The 24,257-nt window shown below is 45.5% G+C and overlaps 2 protein-coding genes and 1 pseudogene across 4 annotated transcripts in view; 1 reads left to right on the forward strand and 2 right to left on the reverse strand.

The window, feature by feature from the left end:
* The window catches only part of SIRT1 (sirtuin 1), a 28,174-nt gene extending 25,485 nt beyond the window's left edge, over positions 1-2,689 (reverse strand). The window contains exons 1-2 of the mRNA XM_054728908.1: positions 2,225-2,689; positions 66-182 (exon numbers count right to left, since the gene is read on the reverse strand). Coding sequence (XP_054584883.1) covers positions 66-182; positions 2,225-2,621 — 514 coding nt within the window. The 5' untranslated portion in view covers positions 2,622-2,689. The remainder of the gene's footprint in view (positions 1-65; positions 183-2,224) is intronic.
* Positions 2,690-2,743: 54 nt separating this feature from the next.
* Positions 2,744-24,257, forward strand: part of DNAJC12 (DnaJ heat shock protein family (Hsp40) member C12) — a 71,238-nt gene continuing 49,724 nt past the window's right edge. Inside the window, exon 1 of one of the 3 annotated variants that reach the window (XM_054728911.1) lies at positions 2,744-2,896. The gene's annotated coding sequence lies outside the window, so the exon portion shown is untranslated. Of the gene's footprint in view, positions 2,897-14,017; positions 14,205-24,257 lie in introns of those variants that run through there. The other 2 variants (XM_054728912.1, XM_054728910.1) reach the window with 2 other exon arrangements.
* LOC129152010 (60S ribosomal protein L23a-like) lies at positions 9,256-9,781 on the reverse strand (annotated as a pseudogene).

Consider the following 24,257-nt stretch of genomic DNA (forward strand, 5'->3'; position numbering starts at 1 on the left):
AGTTAGCATAAAACAAAATACAAAGAAAAAGACAACATTTACTCTCTAAAGCTGTGAAACCATACCTATCCGTGGCCTTGGAGTCCAGTCACTAGAGCTTGCATGTGAGGCTCTATCATCCTCATCACTTTCACAGGAATGAAAACCATTGGTAATTATTTCATCACCAAACAGAAGGTTATCTGCAAAAGAAACCAAAAGCAACTCAAGTCTGCTGAACAATCTGCATCTAAAATGTATGAAGATCTGGGCCCTGGCCTGGTAGCTCAGTTGGTTAGATATGCCAAGGTTGTGGGTTCAATCCCCGGTCAGGGAGCATGTAAGAATCAACCAATGAATGTATGGAACTAAGTGGAACAACAAATAGATGTTTCTCTCACCCCACCTTTCCTCTCTCTCTCTCAAAACAATTATTTTAAAAATGGCCTTGGCTGGTGTCTCAGTGATTAGAACTTCAGCCCACATAACAAAGGTTGCGGGTTCAAGTCACAGTCAAGGGCATGTGCCTGGGTTGCAGGTTCAGATCCTCAGGCTTGTGCTGGAGGCAGCCAATTGATGTGTCTCTCTCATATAGCTATCTCTCCTCCCCCCTTCCTTCTATCTCTAGGGGGGTAAAAAAATCAATGGGAAAAATATCCTAGGGTGAGGATTAACAAAAATAAAAATAAAATAGTATGAAGATCTGTAATGGTTAGATATAATGATTTTCACTGAGTAAGACACGTTCAATTCCCAGTCAGGGCATATACCCAGGTTTCAGGTTCAGTCCCCAGCAGGCAACCCATCAATGTTTCTCTCCCTTCCTCTCTCGCTAAACAAAGTCAATAAAAACGTATTTAAAAGAATGCCTGCTGGGTCATCGTGCGTGGTTGGTTCATAAGAACAGTATTTTCTCCGTAAGAGATTCTAACCTCAATCGAAAAGTCTCAGTTCAGCCCTAACCGGTTTGGCTCAGTGGATAGAGCGTCGGCCTGCAGACTGAAGGGTCCCAGGTTCGATTCCGGTCAAGGGGATGTACCTTGGTTGTGGGCACATCCCCAGTAGGGGGTGTGCAGGAGGCAGCTGACCGATGTTTCTCTCTCATGGATGTTTCTCTCCCTCTCCCTCTCCTTTCCTCTCTGTCTCAGTTCATCACAAATCTACATATAAATCAAGTCTACTAAATCCAAACACAAAAGTAGTAATCTAGTTAGACTGAATTTACCAATTACAAACAATGGAGCTCATAAAATTTGTCAACCAAAAATTTACCGGAAAAAGTTCAAATGAAGCTAACAGCCATTTGCAACTTCCCTAAACATATAAAGATAGCTTTGCCTTAATTCGTTTCCCCTATTAAACTTTCTTGAAATGAGGTCTTTTGACGAATCCAGTCCGTTAATGCGCATGTTATCTTTATATACAGTCCAGGAAGTCCACTGATTAGATTTACTGATGCAAATACGGATGGAGACGAACATCCATCCAGGACAGAAACTCCTCAGATCGAAAACACGAAACTTCAAGGGTGACAGGGCAATTACGACTAACACATCTAACTTAGTGTGCCAGAAAAATGTCCATTCGTGTTTCGGGGTTATATTTGCACACAGTAAAGGATTAGAACTAAACGGAAAACAATTCTAACACTATCGAACATTAGAGAAATACTATGCATGTCCAGGACTCCAAAAGCGCTATTGCTCCCCTCTGCCCACTACTAACTGCACCACAGGGGGGTCTTGAGAAACAGCTGTGCTCTTGAAAGTTGAGGGTATGGATTTAGAATTCAGCTTTGCTCTTTAAAATTTAAAACAAATGTAAAAAAATTAAGATCCTTCCCCCAAAAAAGTCACGAATTGCACAGGAATCAGTTTGCAAAGACAACTGCAAAAAGATAGGCAAAAGTTGCCGGTTGAAGTGTATTGGGGGAGCAATAACGTTTAACGAAAGCGGGTTGTACTAAAAGGGTAGGAAGCGAAAGAAACTTGTTTTACAACCAACTGCGAGTTTCCCGGCCCGGCGGCTGCGCACCGCGCCCGGGCTCCCCGGCGGGCAGCGGAGGGGAAAGCCGGGGGGAGCGGGAGGGAGCGAGCGCGGGCCGCAGAGGGCGGCGGTAGGTGGGGGACGCCGCCGAGCCCGCCCCGAGCCCCGACCCGGCCCGCCCCAGACACCCGCACCCAGCCCGGCGGGGCCCGGAGAGGGAGGAGGGATGCGCAGTCCCGGCCGCCCGCGCCCCGCGCACCTCGGTACCCAATCCCCGCCGCCGCCGCCTCTTCCTCCTCCTCGTCCTCCTCGTCGTCGTCGTCATCGAAGTCGTCGTCCGGCGGCGGGTCCCAGGAGGGGCCCTGCAGGCCGGGCCCATTGTCTCCTCCTCCTCCTCCGCCCGCCGCCGCCGCCGCCGCCGCCTGGGCCTCCCACTCCCCGCCGGCCGCCGCCGGGCCGCCCCCGGCCGCCGCCGGCGCCTCTCGCTCCGAGGCCGCCCCATCGGGCTCGCCCGGGCTCCGCCCGAGGCCCGAGCCGTCCCTCCGCGGCCGCTTGCGGAGCGGCTCCCCGGGGGGCGGCGGAGAGGCCTCCCTCTCGGCCGCCGCTGCGGAAGGGGAGCCGCCGGGCTGAAGGGCGAGCGCCGCCTCGTCCGCCATCTTCAAACTGCCTCTCTGGCCGCCGCCTCGCCTGCTCTGCTCCCGCTCGCACTCGCGGCACTGGCGCCCCCGCGGCTCCGGCTGCGGGAGATTTAAACCCCGTCACGTGACCCGCCCCGCGCCGCCCCCGCCTCCCCGGCTCCCGCCGCCCACGCGAGCGGGGCCGCCAGACGCCGGGTCACGTGGCGCGCTGCGCAGCCACCCTCGCCCCAGTCCCAACTTCTCTCCGCCGCCCTGACAGCTCCGCCGCGGGGCCGGCGCAAGTTCGCTTCGCAGTGAGTGTCCGCCTCTGCCCCGGCGCCGCGCCGGCTCCAGACTTAGCGGAAGGTGGACGCGGAGGCCCCGAGAGGCGATGGGGGGGGCGGGGGGGGCGGAGCGGGCGAGGTCGGCGCCGCCGACGGTGTGAGGGGCGGCCAAGGGCCCCGGCCATCCTCCCGCCGCTGACAGCTCCTCGGGGGCTCCCCTCTCCCCCGCTTCTCTCCTTACCCCCCCCCTCCCCCAGCGCGGGTCGCAGCCCGTCCGCGTTTGTAAACCTGCAAAACGAGTCGGGGCTCTGACCTCTTTCCCCGTAGATTGTCCAATTACAAAGGGACAACAGCCAACACAATAGCCATCTGGTGCGAATGAATCAAATTTTATAACTATGTAACACCTTATTTAAAAAAATAAGGGACCTAGTATGCATTCTTCGTGTACTAGAAAAATGGTATTGGCAAAACTGGTTATTAATATGGAAACATATAAATATAGAGTCCTACCTCACACTAAAAATAAATCCCAGGTGGATTGAAGATCTAAATGAAAAAATACAATAAAAATAAGGCATTTTAGAACATTATATAACTGCATTAAGAAAGAGCTTTTTAACTAAGAAGCCATTTAAAATATATATAACTACATAAACATTTAAAATGTTCTAATCTGCCCTAACCGGTTTGGCTCAGTGGATAGAGCATCGGCCTGCGGACTCAAGGGTCCCAGGTTCAATTCCAGTCAAGGGCATGTACCTTGGTTGTGGGCACATCCCCAGTAGGGGGTGTGCAGGAGGCAGCTGACCAATGTTTCTAACTCTCTCTCTCCCCTCTCCCTTCCTCTCTATAAAAAATCAATAAAACATTTAAAAATAATAATAATAAAAATAAAATGTTCTAATCTATTAGTAGTCAGGAACATACAGGTGAAACCATGAGGTACCTCACATAGGCAAAAACAAAACAATTTTTTAATAAGAGTAATTATTACTCCACTAATTAGGAGTAATCTTTTTTTTTAATGCTTTATTGTTTGAAGTATATTACATATGTCTCTTTTTGCCCCCATCAACCTCTCCCAGGCCACCCCCAACCCCCAGCACATGCCCTCACCCCCCTAGTGTCTGTGTCCATTGGTTATGATCATATGCATGCATACAAGTCCTTTGGTTGATCTCTTCCCCCTTACACCCCACCCACCACCACCCCTGCCTTCCCTCTGAGGTTTGACGGTCTGTTCAATGCTTCTCTGTCTCTGGATCTATTTTTGTTCATCAGTTTATGTTGTTCATTATATTCCACAAATGAGTGAGGTCATGTGATATTTATCTTTCTCCAACTGGCTTATTTCGCTTAGCATAATGCTCTCCACCTCCATCCATGCTGTTGCCAATGGTAAGAGCTTTGTTTTTTACAGCAGCATAGTATTCCATTGTGTAGATGTACCACAGTTTTTAATCCACTCCTCTGCTGATGGGCACTTAGGCTGTTTCCAAATCTTAGCTATGGTAAATTATGCCGCTGTGAACATAGGGGTGCGTATATCCTTTCTGATTGGTGTTTCTGGTTTCTTGGGATATAGTCCTAGAAGTGGGATCACTGGGTCAAATGGGAGTTCCAGTTTTAATTTTTTGAGGAAACTCCATACTGTTCTCCACAGTGGCTGCACCAGTCTGCATTCTCACCAGCAGTGCACGAGGGTTCCTTTTTCTCCACATCCTCGCATCCTCGCCAGCACTTGTCGTTTGTGGATTTGTTGATGATAGCCATTCTGACAGGTGTGAGATGGTACCTCATTGTCATTTTGATTTGCATCTCTCAGATGATTGGTTAGTGACTTTGAGCATGTTTTCATATGTTTCTTGGCCTTCTGTATGTCCAGTGGTCTTTCTTGTTGTTTTATTGATGGTTTCTTTTGCTGTGCAGAAGCTTTTTATTTTGATGTAGTCCATTTGTTTATTTTCTCCTTAGTCTCCATTGCCCTAGGAGCTGTATTGGTAAAGATATTGCTACAACATATGTCTGCTATTTTGCTGCCTAACAAGACAGTTTTTATTGTTACCATCTATCATTTACCAGGATATGTACTTCCTATTCAACTTTCTCTTTCTAACCAAGCTTCATCACTGGGTGTCCCTACACTCCAGCAAAGCTTGGGGTTGGGATTGGAGATAAGGGAATTGGAGTGGCGAGAGCAGAGGGCAAAATACTTCCATCTCAGGCCAGCAGGGCCAGGCAGAATTGTCTAGACTTTGACATGTTGGGTTTCTCTCATTTTCTTTTCTCCCTTGACTATATAAGAGCTATTTCATTTGAATTCATTATGGTGATCATATAAGTAAGAAGACAAAAAAAGAGAGAAAATATACCTCTTTTACTGGAATAATGTTTATGAAATAAGGCATTTTTTAATCAACATAAAGACAACTGTGGCTTATACAACCGCTTCTCTATCATAAATACTGACATCTTTACTTCACTCACTATCGATAATAAATATATTTTCTAATGAAGACTGAAAAAAAAGGTTACTATTTAGCATTCTTGATGGAGAGGTTGGACATAAATGGAAAGGTGGAGGACACATCAATAAATATTTCTTAACAAGGAGGCATCGATTGGACTATCGGGCCTCAGAGGGAGGATAGGGGAGAGTGGGGGGAGGGGGAAGAGATCAACCAAAGGACTTGTGTGCATGCATATGAGCCTAACCAATGGTTAAGTTCAACAGGGGGTTGGGGCATCCGTGGGGAGGGGTGTGGGATGGGAATCGGGGGATGAGGACAAATATGTGACACCTTAATCAATAAAGAAATTAAAAATATATATATTTCTTGCCCTAGCTGGTTTGGCTCAGTAGACAGAGCGCCGGCCTGCGGACTTAAGGGTCCCAGGTTCGATTTCGGTCAAGGGCACATGCCTGGGTTGTGGGCTCAGTCCCCAGTGTGGGGCCTGCAGGAGGCAGCCAATCAATGGTTCTCTCATCATTGATGTTTCCATCTCTCTCTCCCTCTCCCTTCCTCTCTGAAATCAATAAAAATATATATTTTTAAAAATAAATATTTCTTGCTAAAATTTCATGTATTAAAATGAGTACATTATTTTTAGTTTAAAAAGAAAAAAGAGTAACCATTTTTTGAAACAGCCACCTGAGGGCTAGACTCTATAGTCTAATAGCCTCATCAAGCCTCCCCCACCCTGTGAGGTGGGAGCAGTTGGCTGACTTTCCTGACTTACACCACTTCGTTTTAAATTTCCTGGGTATAAACACAAATGTAGGAGGTGTTATTCTTTCGTGGCTTCATGTATGTTATTTTGTCTTTTTTATTAGATACAGTGTTGTACTTCCCTACAGACCTTAGAATTTTGCATCGTATCAAGCACATTTTGAGCTCCCTGGGACTTTTAAACTAAAGTAAATAGACGATTTGGTAATGCAGCCTGCCTTCCACCAGAAATGTTAAAACCTAGACCAGTGGTTCTCTAATCACAGCGATTTTGCAACCTTACCCCTTCTCTGGGGTATACTTGACAATGTGGAGATATTTTTTGTTGTCACATCTCAGGGGAGACTGTACTACCAACATTCAGCAGATAGACCAGGGATATTGCTACATGTTCTACAACGCAGACCACAGCCCCTTAAGCAAGAAAGGTTTATCCAGCCAAAATGTCAACAGTGTCAGGGTTGAGAAACTCTGGCTTAGGGTTTCAACCACACAGGGCAAGTGGTACTGATTGGGGCTCTAACTAACAAAGATTTCCTAGGGCATGTTACCGTGTAGTTGGAAGCTGTGAGGATTAGGCAATTGTGGCATATTGTGCGCAAAGAGGTAAAGGGTAGTACATGACAGTGGTCGGCAAACTCATTAGTCAACAGAGCGGCAAACCGAGACAGGATTTTATTAGCAAGGCCAGGTTACAAAGTAGCATCGGCAGTGATTTTCAAATTTTGGTTTTAAGCAGCAGAATCCATCTGTTGAATGATCTTAACGCTATTATAAAATGTAAATACATTTCCTTTGATAGTTAAAGAACTCTCGCCAATCAGTAAGTAAAAGATAGATAGCCCAGTTGAAAATTAAGTGTTCAATTCACAGGAAAGAGAATGTAAGTGGCTTCTGAACATGTGAAAATGTAAAACTTCCCTCATAATGAGAGAAATACTCATTAATCCACAATGAGATACCATTTTTCACATATCACACTAATACATTTGGTCATGTTGTTGTATCGTAAATCAGCGAATGAGATAAAAGACGCCTTAATAAGACAATTAGGAGTCGTTTATTGCGTGCGGCCCAGACGGAGGTGTCTCTTCCAAATCTCTGAGCACCACATACAGGAAGTCTCCTGTATTTATACTTTTCAAGCCTCTTTGTTTGTAGATATTACAAAGGGCTCTGTGTGAGTTATCGTTACAGACAGTTGTAACCTTGAATACATAATGAGTTTGTACTTGAAATAAGAATATGGGAATTATTATCAGTATCAGTCTATTATATTGGATGGCTAGCTTGCAAGGTCAGACAGTTAAGTTTATCTTTTCCTATTATTTGAACTAAAAACAAAGTCATTTTATAGAATAAGAGACTGACTTAAAGTGACAGAGTTTACAGTGACAGAGTTTACAGGACTAGGGACTATCTAACAATAGCAGAGAATTCAAACAGTTTTATACAAGATGGAGATTACTGTGCTTCAATATCTTGCATTGGCAAGGATGTGAAGGGCAAGTGATAGAAGTGTAAATTGGTACCCTATGGAATGCAATTTGGCACTATCAAAATGTGAAATGCACATGCCATATGTATAAAATGCCATCTATATGTAAGGATAATCACTGTGCCATGATTTATGCTAGCAAAAGATGGGAAATACACTAATTATCCATTAATGAGGAACTGGTTAAATATATCACCGGTACATATGTTTATATGCACATAAATTATCCCTAAAACTCAGGAAGTGAGTGACAGAAGTTGCTCCTAGAAAGAGCAAATGGGAGACTGAACAACAGAGGTATAAAGAAGATCCATTTTTACTACAAAGCCCTTTGTGCTTTTTGAAGTCCTCACCATGTGCATCATTACATGTCATACATGCATGCATTCATACTTCGCCACCTGTATGTCATGCATTATATATACAGTCATCCCTTGGTATTCTTGGGGAATTGCCTCCAGAATTCCCCAACCCCACGGCACTATGGACACCAAAATCCTTGGAGAATCAAGTCCTTTGCACTAAATGGCGTAGAACAATGCGTATAGCTGCCCCTGCTGTGGAATGGAAACCTATGGATATGGAGAGCTGACTATTAAATGTATAAAAGCAGGGCTGTTCTGGTTGAAGTAGATGCCCCGAGTTTCTACCATGGCATTCCTCAAGATATCACTGAGGAGATTTAGGGTCCCAAGAGAACACAGCAAAAGCCACTGTCATAGCTGTCTAGGGTAGATTAACTACTGTAATGAATAATCCAAAAATGTCAATGGCTAAATTCAGGTTTCCTAAAATGAGTTGGAAAGTGTTCTCTTCTATTTTATGGTATTATTTATAACTTAAATGTTTCGTAGACTGGAGTTTCTTTATTGGAGGATTTTAAACTACAAATTCAATTTCTTTAATAGATATGGGACAGTGAAGATTATCTATTACTTCTTATGTGAGTTTTGGTACTTCAAATAATTGGTCCATTTTCTTTAAGTAATTTAATTTATGGGAATAGACTTGTTTGCAGTATTTGTTATTCTTTTTTACCTCAGTAGGGTCTGCCATAATGTCTCCTCTCTTATTCCTGATAATGTTACAGGATGGGGCCCAGGCCCAGAGCGAGTCTGCCTCAGGCTGGCCTGTAATACGTGGATTCTTGACTTCGTGCAGGAAAGATTTCCCAAAACGAGTCCAGGTGATTTTGAGAGTATGTTATTAAAGCTGAAGAGGGTGAAGCAGAGGAAGGGCTTACGATAGAAGTTGCAACAGGAGAGAGAGCCTAGGCTTTGGCTCCCTAGAAACGTTATAGGAAAAAAGTGAGCCAAGTTGGGGCTGCTGTTAGCTCCCTGGAAAGTCAGGCAGGATCAGGGGTAAGCCCAGGACAAGCTGCTGCTTCCCACTGTTCCCCGAGTTGCAAGTCTCATGAGGTCCCTTAGAGTTTAGGAGGAAGTAAACAGTTCATGCCTGAGAAGGGACATGGGGGTTCTCAAGAGGGAGCCCAAACTGGGTCTTTGTCTTGAGGGTTTTATCTCTCTTCTGCTGGCGAGAATCTTAGGGGAGGGTTTCAGTAGAATATTCATCAGCTTAGCAGGTGCGTTTTTAATATGGCTGATGCATCGAAATGAGCGCAACATAGAGGAATTTGGAATTATTCTTTTTTTTCTTTTTCAGTGTAAAATTTTTATATTTAGAATTAGGCAGCTGGACTCAGTTTAGATGATTCCAATTTTGTTGGCAACATCCAAAGCATCATAGTCAGGAGCCAGTCGAACATATGCCTTCTTCTCGCCATCAGGCCTGATCAGGGTGTTGACCTTGGCCACATCAGTGTCATAGAGCTTCCTCACAGCCTGTTTGATCTGGTGCTTGTTGGCCTTGACGTCCACAGTGAACACAAGTGTATTATTGTCTTCTGTCTTCTTCATGGCTGACTCGGTAGTCAGGGGGAATTTGACGATGGCATAGTGGTCAAGCTTGTTTCTCCTGGGTGCGCTCTTCCGAGGATATTTAGGCTGCCTCCGGAGCCTTAGTGTCTTTGGCCGTCGGAAGGTGGGTGACCTGTGGATCTTCTTTTTTTTTTTTTGTGGCTGTGGACGCCTTTCAACACTGCTCTCTTTGCCTTCAAAGCCTTTGCTTTGGCTTCGGCTTTGGGAGGGGCTGGGGCTTCCTTCTTAGCTTTCGGCGCCATCTTCGTAAAAAGGCTGGAATTATTCTTGGTCTGTTTTATTGTTTTGCTTTTATTTTGGTTCTGTCTGGCTTTTATTGGGTTTTTGTTATTTGTTCCCCTGACTTCATCTGTCCTTGGGTTTAGCTGGCACAAATGGCATTAATTGGGTCTTCGATCTCTATTTTCCCAACCCGGGTGATTTAATCTATGCATTCTGTGATCCGGGAGGAGAGGTATAATCCATCTGCTCTCGAGTGTCCTTGGTTAGGGAAGATTAGGTCTTGCAATTCACTAACTGGCTGTAAGTTGTTCAACTTGTTTGGTCTTGTTTAATTATCTTGTCTCAGTTTCCCCATTCCACTCTCTCAGGAATTTTTCTAGCTTCTTACTATCCTACCTCAATAATAGTAACATGTGTCTTTCCCCCCTTTTATGGTCAGTCTGGCCAGAGATTTACTACTTTTATTGTTTAGAATTAGGGGAGTCCCTTTTCCAGCCCTCTTCTCTCCAGATTCCCCCATACTGTCCAGCTACCAGGGTTCCCTTTTCTACGTTTTCTGACCAGAAAGATGAACTTTCTCCTGGCATTTTAGCTGCCCCAGTTCTGCATAATTGGATCAACTTTGGAGCAAACAGTGAAAGAAAAGTGAAACCCCACCCCCACCCCCGCATATGCTTCAGACTACGGGGTTCTTTTAGGCACATTCTGTACCTTTCCCCTGCGTTCAGTCCCTCCCCTGAGCCCCGCTTGGGACTCCTGCCCTCTCTGTGGTTTTCCTGTTTCAGGTGTCACAAGAGACAGCTAGGCAGCCAAGAAGAGCTCTAGACCCGGCTCCCTGCAAACGCCTGCACCTGTATCTGGCTTAACTGCTAGCCTTGACCCACATAAAAAACATAAATACCATGCCCTCCCTACACCACTTTGGCCTCAGCCCTTCTGTTCACAGATGTAACAATAAATTTATACATGTTGCTTTTTAATTTCATTCGGCCTGGTTCCTCTTGGCATCCACCTAACATTTTGGTGCCGAAACCCCGAGGATGCCGAGGGGTCTTCTTCCCAGTGCCGACCCCGCACTACACACCGGCTCATTTCATCTCTGGTAAGTGACAATTTGATCACCCTTCGGGATTTCAGATTTGCCACTTGCCGTCTCAGACAAAGACCTAGCGCTAGGCCAGAAGTCCTCTCCAGTCCGGCCTCGGCCCGGGACCAGGCCCCACAGTCTCCCTCGTGGGGGAGACGCCCCCCACAGGGATCAGACTTTCTTCCCTCAGAAGCCTGACTAGACGGTAGGGACACCCTCCCTCCAGTCCTGGGTATTTCTGTTACTCACCTCCCTTCCTACTTACCCCATGGGGAATTCTCTTTCCGTCCTCCCAAAAACATTCTCTGGATGTCTCCTCCGTAATCCAAACACACTCGGCCTTTCCACAGAGGTCTGGCCCAAATCCCTTACTTTCTCTTGCAATACTGCCTGGCACAATGTAAATTAGACAATGGCTCACCTTGGCCCAAGAACAGTACTTTCGGTTTTAACCTTCTCCGGGACTTAGACAATTTCTGTCACCGCAGTGGTAAAGGTCAGAGATCCCCTTCGTCCAGGCCTGCTTTACACTCTGCAATCGTCCTCCTCTCTGTCAGACTTGCTCTACTTACCAAATCCGACTTCTCCACCAAAACCCCCTTCCTCAACCCCGGACCTTTCCACCTGAGGCTTCTGATCCATCTTTCCCTGACCAGTTGGATCCCTCAGACCCTCCCTTCGATCCTTCCCCGGTCATTCAATCCTCTGTTCCCCTCTGGGTCCCCCAAACCCACCTCCTTATGCCCCTATGTCTCCAGACACCACCTCTTCATGTTCACCCCTCTGCCTCCCTACCGAGCCCCCGCCTCTCACTCATTCCCAGGCAACCCAGCCTCCAGACCCCCCTCACCTTCCGTCACCGCCCCCCCATTCTCCATTCTTCCCCCACCCCCCACCCCCGCTCCCAGGCCCCGCACTTCCCCTCCGAGAGGTGGCTGGGGCCGAGGGTATTGTCCAGGTACACATCCCATTTTCCATGTCCCACCTCACATACATTGAGAGGTGTCTTGGGTCTTTTTCCACGCACCTGACTACTTTTACCAAGGAATTTGGGTACCTGACCCAGTCCTATAACCTGACCTGGCACGACATCTATGTCCTCCCGTCCTCCTCCCTCACCCCAGAGGCAAAGGAGCACATCTGGCTAGCCGCTCAGGACCATGCCCGTGCCCTCCATAGGCAGGATATGCAGCCAGTTCAGTGGGCGCTGACATGCGCCTCCAAACTGACCTGAGATGGGATTACCTGGTTAATTTTATTTCAGAGGTAGAGAGATACAGAAACATCAATGATGAGAGAGAATCATTGATCAGCTGGCTCCTGCACGCCCCACACTGGGGATCGAGCCCACAACCTGGGTGTGTACGCTGATTGGGAATTGAACTGTGACCTCCTGGTTCATAGGCTGATGCTCACTGAGCCACGCCGGCCAGGCTCTTTTTTTTCTTTTAATATATTTTCTTATTGATTTTAGAAAAGGGAGAGGGCGAGAGAGAGAAACATCAGTGATGAAAGGGGAACACTCACAGGTAGAGCTGTTCAGTCACTCCCGTCATACTTAAACGACATAACCGAACATTCACCCAACCAAGTCCCCATCTCAGGACCAGTAACAACCAACACTGTCCTAGCATATCAGGCAGCTCTTTGCATCAACAGAACACTCCCTGCAGGAAAGGTTTTAGGACATCTTGATCAACGCCGATGCAACTTGGCTCTCAGCATTCAGCCTTCCTCCGGCTGGGCTAGCAATTTCATCACCCAAACAGCCTTTTTCTAAAACCCATTGGATTCTCAGCCTGGCCCACCACCTCAGCCACCTTCCCAGCGGCCACGGCCACGCATACCTCCCAGTTCTGTTTAGGTCGACCCCTTTCCTGCGTTAGCTGTTTCCCATGGCAGAGTCGTAACTCTCAATTACAATCTAACTGCAGCCTACCCCCCTCCTGTGGTCTCACACATTCTGAATTTTGGGTGGAAACTGAAAGGAAATAAATATATAAATTATATATATATATATATATATATATATATATATATATATATATGTATTTAAAACATCACCACTGGGGCGACACAGGTCAATCCCAAAGGCCATTTTCAGCCCCTTACTGGGGCAACCTTGGCTGGAACTCTTTCTGTTTGGGAAAATGAAAACAACAAGCTTACCTCTTCACCATCAAAAACACCTTCTGCTTAGAAAATCAGGGAGCCTTCTTTCTGTGGGGCACCAATACCTATCCCTGCCTCCCAGCCAATCGGACTGGGACCTGGACCCTAAACTATCTCGCCCCCGAAATAGACATTGCCCCTAACCATCAGCCCTTCAAGGTTCCTCTCACCACTTATGCACAGACCAGGCGGGACCTTGCCCTCCTTCCCCTCCTCGCCAGACTAGGAATACAGGCCGAGGCACTGGGATAGGGGGGCTAGCAACCTCCCTCTCCTACCATCGGAGCCTATCCAGAGACCTTGCAGGCAGCTTAGAGGAAATTGCCCGAAGTATTGTCGCAGTCCAGGACCGGATAGAGTCATTGGCAGCAGTTACCCTCTAAAATCGGAGAGGACTTGACCTCCTCACAGCTGAGGAAGGGGGGCTATGCCTATTCCTAGAGGAAGAATGCTGTTTTTATGCCAACCAGTCTGGCATTGTAAGGGGTGGGGCCAGGAAACTAATTGATAGGGCCTCACAAGTCTGACAACAGCTTTCTGAATCCTGGGGCACCTGGCTATGGAATCTTCACTGGACCTCCTGGCTTCTACCTCTAGTTGGACCCCTCTTAATGCTCTTCCTGGCACTCATCTTTGGCCGGTGCATCCTAAGAGCCCTTTCCTCCTTCCTTCAAAACCGCATTCAGGCAATCACCAATAGTTCCATAGGGGAAATGATGCTATTCCAGACCTACACTAGAGATCATCCCCTCCCTCAGTCACCCACTAATTAGGGACATCTCTACAACCCACCTGAGCATGAAGAAGCTACAGAAGTCCGAGATCGGCCTCCCTCATCCACCCCAGCTCACAGAAGGAAAAAGAAAAAGCGCATTCTGTACCTTCCGCTGCTCTCAGTTTCTCCCCTCTTGGGGCTCCTGCCCTCTCTGTGGTTTTCCTGTTTCAGGTGTCACAGGTGACAGCTAAGTGGCCAAGAACAGTTCCAGACCCAGCGGCTACTTTGACCCACATAAAAACATAAATGCCCCTCCCTCCCCACTCTTGCCGGCTGACACCACTTTGGTCTCAGCCCTTCTGTTTGCAGATGTAACAATACATTTATAACTTTGGCTTTTTCATTTCATTCGGGCTGGTTCCTCTCAGCATGGACCTAACGGATCCCTTTATCTCAGTTGCCCTGGCTTGAAAGGTAAGTTTCTTGTTGGGATTTTAGATGCCGGTGCCACTGCCACCACCGTGCAGTTCTGTGAGTAGGGCTGCCCTTGGGGGTAGGGCCAAAGAGAAAGGGAAAGACAAGAAAAAAACAAGGAGGATTTCCCACACTCTCCTGCCTGCAGGAGCTGCCTTTCCAGGTCTTCTGACCAGAAATTTAGAACTTCCCCAGGAGTTTTTGCTGCCTGTGCCAGCTGTGCAGTCATGCCTTGTGGCTGCCTTTGGGTCAAAGCCAAGAGATAAAAGAGGAAAACTCACCCCTGTGTGTGCCTTCTTTACCACTGGTCCCCCTCCCATTCTTCCTGCTGCTATTGCTTTCCGTATTTTGTCCAGAGTTTTTAGTTGTGTCATTGGGAATGGCAGGCTGTAGTGGACGCTTACTCCTTCTTGGTTAGTACCGGGAGTCTTGAAAAGTCTGTTATTACCCGGTAGGTGTTGCTCAGTGGTTGAGCATCAGCCACGGTTCCATTCCCTGTCAGGGCACATGTCTGGGTTGTGGGCTCGATCCCCAATAGGGAACATGCAGGAGGCAGCTGATCAACGATTCTCTCTCATCACTGATGTTTCTATTTCTCTCTCCCTCTCTCAAATCGTTAAAAATATATTTTTTAAAATAATGTAACCATCTTTCTGAGACAGCCACAGTTAATTAAAAAAGGAACACTTATTAATATTCTTTTATCACAGGATCTCACCATTTTATAGCACAAATTCTCAAACAGCGCTTCTGCACTGTCCAAGGGTAGAAGTACTGGAGGCAGAATGGAATGTTTTGAGGAGAGCACTTTATTCTGTGAACTAAACATGGAGACGTGTCACCTGGTACTTGGTAGGTGGGCACAAATGAGCACTGAGGTGATTCTCAGGGCACACTGCACATGTGGTGGAAATGAGGCAACTTCAAAAAATTCTGAACAAGTCAAGGGAGACTCTTGGGGGGTGGGGAGCCGACGTTAATGAGATATAGGCTGGTAAGTCAGGTGGGGAAACTGAGACAGTTTAATGCCGTTGGCAGACATCTAGTAAATCCGATCTTCCTTAAACCAAGGACACTTGAGAGTACATCGTTTTCACTTTTCCCTAACCAGGGGTGTTTTCTGACTGACCGGGAAGAGGGTCAATCAGAAAACACATTCAGGGAGACAGATAACAGAAATCCAAATAGTGCCATTTGCCAACCACACTCAAGGGCAGATGAAGTTAAAAGAATAAACCTCATTTTGGTACATCAGCATAAAGCTGATGAATATTGAGGTCCTACTGTAAGACCTCCCTTAAACACCCAGCCTTTAGAACCCCTCAAAATGAAGGTTCGCCTGACCGGCATAGTTTAGTGGTTGAGCATTGACCTATGAACCTGGAGCTCATGGTTCAATTCCTGGTCAGGGCATATGCCTGGGTTGCGGACTTCGATCTCCATTGTGGGGTGTGCAGGAGGCAGCCAATCAATGATTCTCTCTCATCATTGATGTTTCTCTCTCTCTCTCTCTTTCTCTCTCTGTCTCTTTCTCTCTGTAATCAATAAAAATATATTAAAAAAAAAAAAAAAAGGTCTAGCCTTCCCGGGAACACACTCGGGCCTCCCCACTTCACCCCTCCCCCCGCAGGCGTGCATCTCCCAAACCCTAAGGGACCCGACAAGGCTTGCAACCAGGGCGGCAATGGGCAGTGGCAGTTCATCCCAGACAACCCCCCTGAACCTGTCCCCAAGGCCCCTCTTCTCTGACTTCTTAGTGAGCCACGCAGCCCAGCCTCGGCCCATTTCCCCAGCCCTTTCTGGCTTCACTGTCCCCAGATTTAATGAACGTCCTCTAAGATTCACCTGGACTTGTGCAAGTCTTCCTGCACAAAGGCAAGAACCTACACACTACCGGCTGGTCCAAGGAGACCCGCTCAGGTCCAGGTCCCTTTGCCAGTAACAGTAATAAATAGAGCCCAATGGGATGGAAGGAGGCAGCTGGGCTTTGCCTGTGGCCCCTATCAGGTTGGAATTTTCCCTTTCCTTAACTCTCCTGTCAAGTGTTCAGGACAAAGAAGGTGGGAGTGGGGGGAGGGGAGGGTTGGTTCTTCCCTCAGTCTTTCCTTCCCTTTCCGACCAAAGGGAGCTGGATATCAAGACTCAAAACTTTAATCAAGTGAACAGGAAGAGGGTCAATCAGAAAACACACTCAAAAGCAAATCCAGGGCTTTGCCAAGAGGAATGGGCGCTGAACCCCACGAGGGTTATATCCAGAAGGGCAGAGGTCCTCTGGGCCTCAGCAATCCAAACGCTGGGGTGGGGAGCTGGAGGGCGGGCTGATTCCAGGTCAGCACCTGTGAGTGTGACCTGGAGATTGGGAAGGTTCTGAAATTTAAATCTAAATGTAGGATCTTAAAAGTTTACTTTCAATCCTCTAGTAGAAGGCAATAGCAATTTCTAGGGCCCTTATTATGCAAAAATCTCAGTAACATTTTGAAGGAAGTCACTTTAAAGATAAAAGAATGGAATTAGGGTGGAACTGGGCAGGCTTTGGTTTCCAACCTTGGCTTCTCCCAGAAGATCTCTTAAAAATCTGCATGCTGGCCCTAGCTGGTTTGGCTCAGTGGATAGGTTGAGCATTAACCCATGAACCAAGAAGTCCCTGGTTCAATTCCTGATCAGGGTACAGGCCCTGGTTATGGGCTCTGTCCCCAGTGGGGGGCATGCAGGGGGCAGCAGGTCATGTTACCTTCTCACATTGAGATGTTTCTCTCTCTCCCTCTCCCCTCCTCTCTCTCTAAAATCAATAATAAAAACATTTATTTATTTAATTAAATATATTTTATTGATTTTTTACAGAGAGGAAGGGAGAGGGAGAGAGAGTTAGAAACATCGATGAGAGAGAAACATCAATCAGCTGCCTCCTGCACACCCCCTACTGGGGATGTGCCTGCAACCAAGGTACATGCCCTTGACCAGAATCGAACCTGGGACCCTTGAGTCCACAGGCCGACGCTCTATCCACTGAGCCAAACCAGTTATGGCTATTTATTTTAAAAATACATTTTTATTGATTTCAGAGAGGAAGGGGGAGGGAGAAACATCAATGATGAGAGAGAATCACTGTTTGGTTGCCTCCTGCACACTCATACTAGAGATTGAGCCCACAACCCAGGCATGTGCCCTGACCAGGAATGGAACCGAGACCTCCTGGTTCATAGGTCAATGCTCAACCATTGAGCCACACTGGCTGGGCAATAAGAACATATTTAAAAAAATAGCATGGAAACAACACAAATGTCCATCAACTGACAACTAGATTAAAAATGTATATTCATACAATTAAATATTATTTGGTCATAAAAAGGAATGAAGTACCAATACAAGCTACAACATGGATGAATCTTAAAAACGTTATGCTAAGTGAAAGAAGCCACGGAATGAACACACACATTATATGACTCTTTTTATATGCAACTTCCAGAAAATCTATAGACAGAGAAAGCAGAGTAGTGGTTTCTTAGGGTTGGGGGTCATGGGGGGATAGGAGATGGATATCTAAAGGATATGAGTTTATTTTTGAGGTGATGCAAATGTTCAAAAATTGACTGTAGTGATGGTTGCACATCTGGGCAATAGTGATGTTTGTGAATATACTAAAACCAATCAGTTGTACACTGTAAATGGATACATGTATGTGAATTCTATATCAATAGAGCTATTTTTAAAATTTGAAAGGTATTACACTTCGTAATTAGAGAAATTAAAAGCAACAGTGAGCAACTACTTTTCAGCCATCAGACTGGTGAACAAATTCAAGTCTATAATATTTATCATGGTCGAGGGTATGGGGGAAGTTGATACTCTTGTACACTGTTGGTATAAATTGAGGTAACTTACTTAGAGGGAAGTTTGAAAAGATCTTTCCTGATTCAGTATACACATACCTTTAATTTAGTTATTCCACTTCTAGAAATTTATTCTACCAGACATTTATCGAGCATAAAAATAATTTTTACAACATTGATTGTAATAACTCAAACTAAAACAACCAAAAGTCCATCAATAGAGAATTGAGTAAAATAAGTTATAAATGTATATAAATTACAAATATCATGCAGCTGTTAAAAGTATATTGCACAGCTACTGTTTGTGCAAAAAAGGAGGGAAGAAAGAATAAGAATATATAGAGATGTATATATTTGCATAATGAAAGATACACAGTAGACTAATACAGTAAAAATGGCTACTTTGTTGAGTGGAAACTAGGCAGATGGTAGACAGAAGTGGATATGAGACATTTCACTGACTACCTTTTTATATTGTTTAATTTTTATTTTTTATTGTTTCAAGTATTACATTATATTGTTTTATTTTTGAGCCATGTGAATATTTAACCTAAAAAAGTTAAATTAAAAAAATTAAGAATATAACTGAAATAAAAATATCCACACAAAGTAAAATACAACTTGTACAAGATACAGTGAATGAAAAAAATAATTTGCAGAATAGTATATATTTCATTTATTTATTCAATGAACAAATACTTTTGAGTTCCTAACTTATGTTCTGGATACTGAGGATATGAGGTAAACGAGGCAGTCAAGGATCCTGTTATGGAGATTACATTTTAGTAGTAAGTAGGTAGTCAAGTACATAAGTGAACAAGGTAATTTCAGTGACAGAAGAAAGAAGAAAATAAACCATGGTGACGGAGAGTGATTTGTGCTGGGGAATAATAGTTCCGTGAAGGGTGTCACAAAAGACCTCTCTGAGGAAGTAACATAGAAGGTGACACAGGAATGAGGAGGACCTGGGGGAAGAGAGAGGACCAGAAAGTAAGGCAGGCAGTCCTGAGGCTGGAACAAGTTGTCAAGTTGGAGAATCTGGAATATAGTCTGCACAGAAGACAGAAAGTGGTAGGAGAGGAAGTCAGAGTAGTAGTCAGGAGACAAATCAGGGTTTACATAAAAGAACAATGCCTATGTTCATTTATTTTTTTTTTTATTTCATTTATTTAATTTTTTTATTGTTTAAAGTATTACATATGTCTCCTTTTTCCCCCATCGACCCCTCCCTGGCCACTCTCACCCCCCCAGGACAAGCCCTCACCACCCCAGTGTCTGTGTCCATTGGTTATGCTTATATGCATTTATACAAGTCTTTTAGTTGATCTCTTATCCCCCTCCCCTCCCACCTTCTCTCTGAGGTTTGAGGGTCTGTTTGGTGTTTCCCTGTCTCTGGATCTATTCTTTTTTCTTCTTTTTTTAAAAAAATATATTTTATTGATTTTTTACAGAGAGGAAGAGAGAGAGATAGAGTTAGAAAAATCGATGAGAGAGAAACATCGCTCAGCTGCCTCCTGCGCGCCCCCTACTGGGGATATGCCCGCAACCAAGGTACATGCCCTTGATCGGAATCGAGCCGGGACCTTTCAGTCCTCAGGCTGATGCTCTATCCACTGAGCCAAACCGGTTTCGGCTCTGGATCTATTCTTGTTCATCAGTTTATGTTGTTCATTATATTCCACAAATGAGTGAGGTCATGTGATATTTATCTCTCCAATTGACTTATTTCACTTAGCATTATGCTCTCCACCTCCATCCATGCTGTTGCCAATGGTAAGAGCTTTCTTTTTTACCGCAGCGTAGTATTCCATTGTGTAGATGTACCACAGTTTTTAATCCACTCATCTGCTGATGGGCACTTAGGCTGTTTCCAAATCTTAGCTCTGGTAAATTATGCCGCTATGAACATAGGGGTGCGTATAACCTTTCTGATTGGTGTTTCTGATTTCTTGGGATATAGTCCTAGAAATGGGATCACTGGGTCCAATGGGAGTTCCATTTTTAACTTTTTGAGGAAACTCCATACTGTTCTCCACAGTGGCTGCACCAGTCTGCATTCCACCAGCAGAACAATACACATGTTTATATATGAATTGAAAATATCTGGAAGGACACGCAATCTTAGTAATGTTATTAAGTGGCTATTTTGTGGGTAGGAATTAGGTCAGAAGGACTCTTTAATTTCAGATCTTCTAGTAGGATTTAGATTTTTAAAAATATATATTTGTATTGATTTCAGAGAGGAAGGAAGAGGGACAGAGAGATACATCAATGATGAGAGAGAATCATTGATTGGCTGCCTCCTGCACACCCCCTATTGGGGATTGAGCCCACAACCCCAGCATGCGCCCTGACCCAGAATCAAACCCTGACCTCCTGGTTCATAAGTCGATGCTCAACCACTGAGCCACACTGGCCAGGGCAAGATTTGGATTTTTAGAAGTATTTAAAATGCATAAAATAAGAAATATGTGTTAAAATAAGTTTTTTGTTTTTAATTTTTTTCCAGTTTTTCACTGTATTTAGTCGTTAGTTAGATTGATATTCAAATCCAATATTTCTTATGTTTTTGTAATTGCAATGGTAAACTCTTATAAGAAGCTACATTGAAACATGTTTTCAGGAGTTCGTCCCCAGTGCAGCAGTGCTGAAATATGAGCACAACTGATTGTCAGGAGCCAAGAGTCGGTCAAAGGATTAACTCTGACCTTACTTCAGTAAGTTACTGAAACTAGGCCCACTTCCTCTTGCCTGAGGACAAAGCATTTCTTCTGTAGCCGCCCTTCAACCGCCACACCCTTTATCTATAGTTACTTTAGCCGATTATCTAGGTCAGCCCCCACCCCTCCTAGGCATCCACCCTTCTAGAAATCACATATAAGGAACGCTGTAAAAATAAAATTTTGAGGCTTGATCAGAAACCCCTTTGTCTTGCCTCCATTCTTTGCGTCCCTTGTCTGTTTCTCATTCTCTTAGGTGCGCCGCCTCGGTACCCCCGTTAGAAGACCCCGCAGGTCGGGGAAAACTGATGAAGGTGAGGGGAGGTCTCTGGAAACCTTCACTTCTTCATGCCTATAATTATTTTTACTAGAGACCACACATCATAGCACCAAGCTTCATAAAACCGAAAGATCTTACTCTCCTGCCTTGCCAACATAAGCAGTGGCTGGTGTCCCAGATCCTTGCCTGACTTATGTTCACTACCTCTCAGTACTTCCATCATAGGGAAAGAATGTGAAGTTTCAAATTATTTTTCTTATTACCATTGTTATTGATAGTTCTTTGGCACTGAGTTGGGGCAGGGTGTTTTTTGTTTTTTAAATAGGAGTACTGAGCAGTAATCTAGGAAAGTAGCTAAGAGCTGGATGATTCCTTTGGTTCTAGTCCCTCTAGTGGCAATCATGAGGTAGTGCTGGAGACTGAGTCCAAGCACAAGCTTCCTACAGTGAGTTAAAAATAACTTATTTAATGGAACTCTGAAGCATAATCCAGTGTAAGAATATCAGAGCTTGAAAAGATCTCACAAGTGATCCAGGACTTTGCTACTCCAAGTGTGGTCCCTAGGTCAACAGGGACTTCGCCTTCGGGGTGTGTGGAGGGGGTAGGGACTTGTCAGAAATGCAGAATCTCAGACCTTACCCAGACATCCTGAAGCAGAAGCTGCACCTGAACCAGATCACCAGGTGGTTCGTGTGCACCTTTAAGTTTGAGATTCATTACTCTGGTCTCATCCTTTACAAACCAAGAAAGTGTGCCTCACCAAGGAACCAGTCAAGGGTTGATACAGAAATCAGGGTTCCTAATGGCATTGCCAAGTCAATTTTCTAATATGCCAAACTTCTGGCCAGATTATCTGATGTAGCATTTTTTTTTTTACAGGTTTGAATGTTTTTATGTTAACACTATAGAATCCAAGGTGATATTCCCTCCTTAATTCCTGGTATTAGTCATATGTGTTTTCTCTCCCCTTTTCAGATTCGTTTTCTCTGGCAGACTATCAATTTTTATTAACCTTTTCTTTTCTTTTTTCAGGTTTTATTTATTTTATTATTTTTTCTTTTTTTCCATGATGTAGCATTTTTAAAATGCATTTTCTTCACTATGGGCTTAGGAAGCAGATACAGCAAAGTTCAAATCCTACCTTTACCACTGGCACCTGGTAGGGGCTCAATAATGGTGGTTATCCTACTTCCTGTTGTAACTATTGTTTTTTAAATTAATAAACTTATTTTTTTAAAGAGCAGTTTCAGGTTCACAGCAAAACTGAGCATAGAGTTCTCATATACCCCCATCCCACACATACCCAATCACTCCCCTCTATTAATATCCCTTCACAATATTATCAACGGCGGGATCACTAGCATTTATTGTTGCACTTAACACTTCAAAGTAATATCTCAATAGCCTTTAAAGAATCACAAATTCTATTGTGTCTGACTTAAGACTGTTCAAACATATCCTGTTCTTGTCTCAGGATGCTGGTCTGCTCTGGCTGCCAGGGAGGGATTTATTAGGCCGTTTTACAAATGGACAGGCTGCAACACAAGGGAGGTTCAAGTCCCGGCCGCCCCGTTTTCTTTCCACCAGCTCTTAGGCACTGAGGGAGCAGTGGGCTCTGAGCGGGCGTTGGGTTAGAAGCTGGGAAGGAACCGAGGCCTTGTCATCAGTTCCCAGGATCCCGGCGCAGGGAGCGGGCCTGCATGTGCGACATGAGGGCGAGGGGTTGCAGGCTGTTCCTGGCACTTGGGCTTAGCTCTCTGGAAGCTCGGTTCCGATGAGCCGCAAAGGAAAGCGTGCGGGTTCGGTCTGCACGACAGAAACATGGCAAGACACAGGAAGGAAAGCCAGAGGCAGGAGCGGCGCGCCCCGGACTGAGTGCGCGCGGAGCCCGCAGAGGTGCCACTTCCCGCCCGCGCTCGGGCTCCTGGGACCCGCAGCTCGGACTTCCCAGCCTTCCCCCTTTCCGTTTGAGCTGTGTTTTACTTGTTCCTATTTCCGGCTTAAAGACCGCGAGCAAACGTAATTTAAAAAAAGAAGCGCTTCCGGGGACGTTTCCTGGCGGCCGGAAGTAACGAGCGTCTCGCGTTCCCCTTTGTACGTCGTTCTCGCGATGCCTCGTGGGAATTGTGGACCTGGTTGGGCGGGTCTGCGGGTGAGCGGACGGGGCGGGGAGTGCGCGGACCAGGCGGGGAGGGATGAGAGGACGGGGCTGGGTTTTGGGGGGGGGGGGAAGTGGGGGGGTGGGCGGGGCGGGGAGGGGGGGAGGGAGAGGGCGGGGCGGGGGGGGGGGGGTGGCCGGGGCGGGGCGGGGGGGGGGGGTGTGCGCGGACCAGGCGGGGCGTGAGCTGACCGGGCGGATTTTCCCGTCTGGTTGGGCGTGAGGTTGTGCCTCTGACTCGCCTCGCTTGAGGTACCTTTAATTCGGTTAAAAATTTTACTTGCTCTCTACTACCTATTTTTAAAGGCTTTCTTCAACGAAATATATGTAAATAAGTGACATTTGTTTTAAAACACAAAAAGCATAAAAAGAGGAAAACAAAAGTGGTAGGGTGACTGACTAGATGTAGTTCGTAAGGTATAAAGTAAACGCCTCGTTTCTGTACCTGCCCAGCTCCCACCCTTAAAAGGAAAACATCTGCTTTTTAAAGGGGGAAAAAAAGTTTAGGAGCAGACGCACACGTTATTAAAAAGTGCACAAAAAGATAACGCCATAACACTCTCTTCACCCAGCCTCTTCCATTTGATCCATTCAGAGATGCACAAAGAAAGCTATCTGACTCTCTAAAATGGCTAGAGAGCACTTTCCATAAATACCGTCATTTATTCATCCACTGCCCTCTTCTTCACCCATTGAAGGACATGTTGGCTGTTTCCAGTGCTTTTCTGTTGCAAAGAATGTTTCAGTGCTTGCCTTGGAACATATATATATATATATATATATATATATATATATATATATATATATATATTTTTTTTTTTTTAAATATATTTTATTGATTTTTTACAGAGAGGAAGAGAGAGGGATAGAGTTAGAAACATCGATGAGAGAGAAACATCGATCAGCTGCCTCCTGCACACCCCCTACTGGGGATGTGCCCGCAACCAAGGTACATGCCCTTGACCGGAATCGAACCCGGGACCCTTGAGTCCGCAGGCCAACGCTCTATCCACTGAGCCAAACCGGTTTTGGCTGGAACATATTTTGGTGTAAATTCTCAGGGTA

This window comes from Eptesicus fuscus, chromosome 17 (genome assembly GCF_027574615.1).
Source record: "Eptesicus fuscus isolate TK198812 chromosome 17, DD_ASM_mEF_20220401, whole genome shotgun sequence".
NCBI lineage: Eukaryota > Metazoa > Chordata > Mammalia > Chiroptera > Vespertilionidae > Eptesicus > Eptesicus fuscus.